Raw genomic sequence first — 6,000 nt, forward strand, 5'->3', positions numbered from 1 at the left:
TGTTAGATTAAGCATGTAAATTAAGCATCTTTCTGCATTCTAATTTCAATTTTAGCTAAGAATTCAGATTTAATTAAAACAATAAAACATATTTGATTATTTAGTTATTCATTTCAAATAATTCATAATAACAAAAGAATAAAGGAACAATGTAAAAAAAAACTTAATTTGTAAGTATGAATGTTTCATTTTTCATTTCTCTGTTTATTTTTCTTGTATGCAATATATTGTAAGCTTCTTCTCTTATTTTATTTATTCATTTATTTATATTCCTTTCAAATCAAATGTTACTAATGAAAAAACGTAATTTATATTATTTTTAATCGTTCATTAATTATTGATAAATGATTTATCTTTTATACTAAGCTTAATTAATTAGCAAATGCTTAAAATAATGTTTTAATTGACGAATGAAATATTTTACTATCATTTTTCAACATTATACTATAATCTATCAGCATTTCATTTACATAAACTAAAATGGTAGCATTAGTAGTGATAGTACGATAATATAATAAAGTATGTCTAAATTAAAATTTTAAAATTATTCCCATGTGAGTTTGAATTCATTCCAAATCATATCATTTACAAATTTAATTGATTGACTATTGTAATAGAAAGAAGCATTAAAAGATGTAAAAAAAAAAAAAAAAAAATGGAAAAATTTTAATGAAAAAGTTGGATTCTAAAAAATGAAAGGAGGCGAAAAAAAAAGGGAAAAATTGATTAGAATTTTTACATATAATCTATTTTCTTAAATAAAATATAGCAATGAATGTTGTAATTAGCTTAAAATTTTCATCCAATTATAAACTTATTTCCGAATTATGCAAGCATTCTTAGTTTGAAATAATATTAAAAAAAAAAAAAAAATTTATTGATTATTTCGCTGGAAAATTGTTATGGAATAATTATTAAAAGTTGAAGTGAAGAAATTTCAAAATTTTGAAGCCAAAGTTTCAAAATTTTTTCTTATCGCATCAATTTATTCTTGAAAATGTTTAACTCATTTTATGAATTTCACGCATTAGTTAATATAATTCTCATAATTCTACCTGATTGGCGTTAATTTCGTAGCGTACGTTAAGTGGTTCCGCTTCAGGTATTCCAACCGGTGTTGTTAACCATTCCGTTGCGTTAACGCCCACACCGTCATCATTCTCCGCTGCTATATTAATTTCATACAAACGTCCCATAACTACAAATAATCTTTTAATTAATTTAAAAGAAAAATGAGTAAAAAATGAGAAAAAAAAAAACCAAAATGGTAAATGTAACAAGATAATCGGCAAAAATTTCATTTATTTTTCAAATAATTTATTACCTATCCTGATCCGGAATTATATTACCAATAATTAATTAATCGATTCACGATCAATCAATCAATAAAAAAGCGAAAGCATTTTTTTTTCTTGAAAAATTTTATGTCTAATTGCTTTCAACTAATTCATCTTTTTTTTATAATTTAATTTTATCTTTCAATTTTGTAATTTAATTTTATCTTTCATCAATTATTCTTATTTAATAATGAAATCAGAATCTCTATCATTATCAATAAATTTGAAAAATTCAATAATGAAAGCTCAAGTTATTAACAAATAAACTACAATTTAATTTATATAAATCGATAAATTGAAGATTAATTAATCGTTTAATTTCAATATAATTAATTCTTGATTTGAGATATATTTTTTCTTTGTCAACGAAACATTAAAAGAATGAATGGTAAATAATAGACTAAAAGAGTTAGTGGAAAATATTTGAGGAAATAAACAGTATTCATTAGAATTTAAAAACTTTTTTAAAATTAAGATTAATTTAAAATGTTTTAATAAGTACAAAGTAATAATGAAAAAACATTTACATAAGCCATCAAGGATAGCAAAATTTTGGGTTCCAGGTACTTCAAGTTTGCGTGCATCGATGTGTTCGAACGGTTTATACCAAATCAAATATTTATTGATTGGTAAATTATACGTGAACTGAAATTTATTAAAAATGCAAACGAATTAATTATGGTTTTAACCTTAACTTTACTTAAACAAAAAAAAAGAAAGAAATAAAATAATTTAAATATTTAATTTTTAGCAAGTTTTTCTTTCTTTTAATAACAAAATTTCGTCTAAAGAATATAAAAATTTTTTAATTCTTTTTTTATTATCTAATTTTTGGAGTATTACTTTTGGAATTTAATTCAAATTTTTTTAAATATAATTTTTTTTTACCATAAATTTTTCATAAAATTTCGATTTAAATCATTTCTATTCAAATAATTAAGCATATTAATTAGATCCATTTTTATCATCCAAACACTAATGTAAAATATCAATTCGCTAAATAATTCAAACTTTTGGTGGTTTCCAGTCAACACGCGCCCGTAATGGAGCTTCATCATTGAGCAAATTAACGGAATGTGTTTGTGGTTCTGATGGAGCTAAAAAAATAATCCGGAATCCGGAATGATGTATACAAATTGTTACATATTTATAAAGCAAAAAAGAAAAATTTCTTTCCAAAAATTTACAAATAAAATTTGGACCGAAAAAAAAAAAAAATTATCTACCATTAAAAGACAATGAAATATTTAAACAAAAAAAAGAAAAAAATTAAAAATAAATTTTAAAACAGAAAACTCACGCAATCCACCGGTAAGAATTTTTTTGCTTGCACTAAATTCACCATCACCATGTCTATTAAAAGCATTTACCCGGAATGAATATTCAGTATTCGGTTCAAGATCTGTGATTAATGTATGTGTTTTCTGGAAAACGGAAAGATTATCCGAAATAAATCGGTTTAAAAAAAAAAAAAAAATGCAAAAAAATGATAATATAGGAGAGAAAACTGACAAAGTGCACTAAATTATTAGTTAATTAGCATTCCTAAACAGCTATTATCTTTCCATTTTCAATGAAATATTTAAAATTTAGATAGAGTTAATTTTCAAATGAATTTATTCATTTTATATTAAAATATTCCAATATCTCATTCCATTTAGGAAAAAAGGAAATCAATCGTAATATATTTTAAATATCTAATAATAAATTTATTTTTTAAAAATATATTTTACATAAATTATATTTCAGTAACTGGTACATCATTTAACATTTAATCCTTAAACATACTATATCATAATTCCAATTTTATAAAAATTTTTTTTTAATATTTCTTGCAGCGTACTATAAAATTATGAGTTTTGTTATATTTTCTGTTAAATATTAAAAAACTTTTAATTTCTTTTTTTTTTTTTTTCATATTTTAAATACCACTCATTAAAATGAATGTCTCACAATGATATTTATTATTTTAAAGTAAAAATTCATTTAAAAAAAAAAGAAAAAGTATAATTGAACAAGTAAAATATTATTCACAATGTATACACAAATAAAAATTAAATTATAATAAAACAAGGAATTTTTATTATTTATAATAAAAATTCCATTTAAATTTTATCATTTTTTTTTCCTTCTTCCTTTGTAAACAAAAATTTTTAAATTTGATAAAATATCAAACTGACGTGTTGATCATAGATGATAGCACGTTGTAATTTATCATTGATTGGTTCACCGTTCAATAATCGATCCTTATAAACATAATATCCGATGATATCACCGTTTGCGTATAATGGCTTTTCCCAGCTTACTTTTACCGCTGAGGCATTAACCAATGCGACGTCAATATCACGTGGAGCTGACGGTACTTAAAGGAAAAAAAAGATATAAACGTCAAATGTTAATTTAAAAAATTAAATAATCAGCTGAAACAGAACTGAATGATTTAATATTTTATTTACGAACTTTTTTTTCTCTTTTGCAAATTATGAAAAAAGTAATTTATTGGAAGTTTTCAAAAATATAAATTAATTAAGTTTTATTTTATTATTATTATAATTAATAACAAAAAAAAAAAAAAAAGAAAGTGCTCTCTTATTTTTTTGACAAAATTTACTTTTTTTTCATTTTTTATTTTCAAAATAAAAAATGTCATACATTAATATACCATACTCTGGAAGAAGTAACTAATGAATTTCATAAACATTTTTTTTCTACATTATTTTATTAAAATTTAAATTATTTTACTTTCACTGTTTCTGTAAACTTTAAAATAATATATAAAATGATAATATTATGCAAAGACAAAACATTAAGGATTAAGCAAGGATTTAAAATAAGGAATTTTAAAACATAAATTGAATTGAAATATAAAAGTGAAAGTATCGATCGAATATTTTTGCCATTCTTATTTTCTGACCAAAATATCTGTACGATATTAAAAAAACAATATCATAATAAATTTAAGGTAGCAAAAAGAATCTGAAATTCATAATCGAAATGATAATAATCTTATTAGTAATATTAATTTTCAGTTGACTTTAAAAAAAAAATTTAAATAGAAATGCTAAGAATTCCAATTCACAATTTTTAAAATTATTTAATTATAATTTGAAAAAGTTTCATTTTATTTCTTATTCATATACATATTCATAAAAATAGGCTTCATTTAATGCTTATCCAATCACTGATAAGCTGATTAACATTCATTATCATTCTTAAAGCACTACTGTTTAGTTTAGTTTTGATGTTAAGCTTAAACGATGGATGAATTAAACAAACATAGCAACGACAATCAGTAATTAGTTTTGAATATAAATTAAAATAAATTAAATATAACATCAAAAATTAATAATTAGCACTTGTAATATTAGAAAGATAAAAACAAACATGAATAAATAATAATTAAATTTCCATTTTGTGATGCTTATAAAATCAAAAAAAAAAAGTTGAAGCAAAAAAAAAAAAACTTAAAATTATTATACTATATATAATTAATTATATATTTGCAATATGTACTAAAAAAAAAAAAATAAATAAATAAAATGAATAAACGAAATGATAAGCTAAATTTAAATAATTAATTTATTAAAATTAAAAAAAAAAATTTCAAATATTTCTTTTTATGTTTTTTTTTTCTTTACCTTTTTGAATTCGTTGTTTTGGACTTCCAGCATCGATTAATTGTGCAAATACAATAACAGTTAAAATGAAACAATAATGAATGATAGTATAAGCAGTTGGAATTGTTATTGTTGTTGTTGTTATTGTTGTTGCTGTTATTGTTACCATATGATATGATGCATGTAAGAATCGTAACAGATTTATACAAAATAACTTATCCAATGCATTCCTTTGTTTTACTTTTTCTTTTTTTTTGTTTCTTTTTTTTTTTTAAAAAATTTTTGATTCTTCCCTTTTTTTTGCTTAGCTTTTCTAATTTTTCCAATTCCGGAATTTCCGTTTTCACATTTATTAATATCGTTACCGTTGCATTGCTTTTCCTTTTTTTTTTTGCCTTTTTTTATTCCTAAATTAATTCATTCATTATGAAAAACGGAAAATTACATTCAATTCATTACGCGGTAATATATTCAGTAAAATGTGTAAGCAAAATGAAAAAAGTTGTAAAATTTACAGATTAAAATATCAAAATTATTAAATAAATTTAATATTTAATTAAAATTAATAAATAGAAAAAAAATATAGAATTTATACAATTATTAAAATATATGCGCTAATTCAACAATTACTACGAAATTATATTTATGATTATGAATTTTTTTAAAAATTAAATGAAATATAATTTCAAATTACTGAAAAAAAATTTCCTTAAAAGCAATTTTTAAAGAATGAAAATTTAGAACAGCTGAAGTAAGTAAGATTAGCTATAACAGATGTCCGATTGCTAATAATCTTAAATAGTATATTATGTGTTATTACGATTTAATTAACTAATAGTCATAAATAAATTCATCGTTTACTTACTCTATGCTAACTAACAATTATTCATATTTCTATTTCAATTATCAATATTATAGCAAATAATTTGATTCGAAATACGAAATTATTATTAATTTATTCATTCACCAATTATAATTTATTTGTGGTAGCTAATTACTGAGCAAATAAAATTAACAAATGCTTTTTTTAAATTTCATTTAATTAC

At 21.0% G+C, this 6,000-nt stretch overlaps 1 protein-coding gene across 1 annotated transcript in view; it reads right to left on the minus strand.

Moving 5' to 3' along the window:
- Window positions 1-5,123, minus strand: part of Bm2096 — a gene marked incomplete at both ends in the record, with an annotated part of 38,051 nt that extends 32,928 nt beyond the window's left edge. Inside the window, 6 exons of the mRNA XM_043079218.1 lie at window positions 1,056-1,198; window positions 1,865-1,982; window positions 2,349-2,434; window positions 2,638-2,761; window positions 3,518-3,699; window positions 4,976-5,123. Of these exons, the coding sequence (XP_042935152.1) occupies window positions 1,056-1,198; window positions 1,865-1,982; window positions 2,349-2,434; window positions 2,638-2,761; window positions 3,518-3,699; window positions 4,976-5,123 (801 nt within the window). The remainder of the gene's footprint in view (window positions 1-1,055; window positions 1,199-1,864; window positions 1,983-2,348; window positions 2,435-2,637; window positions 2,762-3,517; window positions 3,700-4,975) is intronic.
- Between the last annotated feature and the right edge of the window lie 877 nt (window positions 5,124-6,000).

The sequence above is a fragment of the Brugia malayi genome (assembly GCF_000002995.4).
Source record: "Brugia malayi strain FR3 genome assembly, contig: Bm_v4_Chr2_contig_001, whole genome shotgun sequence".
NCBI lineage: Eukaryota > Metazoa > Nematoda > Chromadorea > Rhabditida > Onchocercidae > Brugia > Brugia malayi.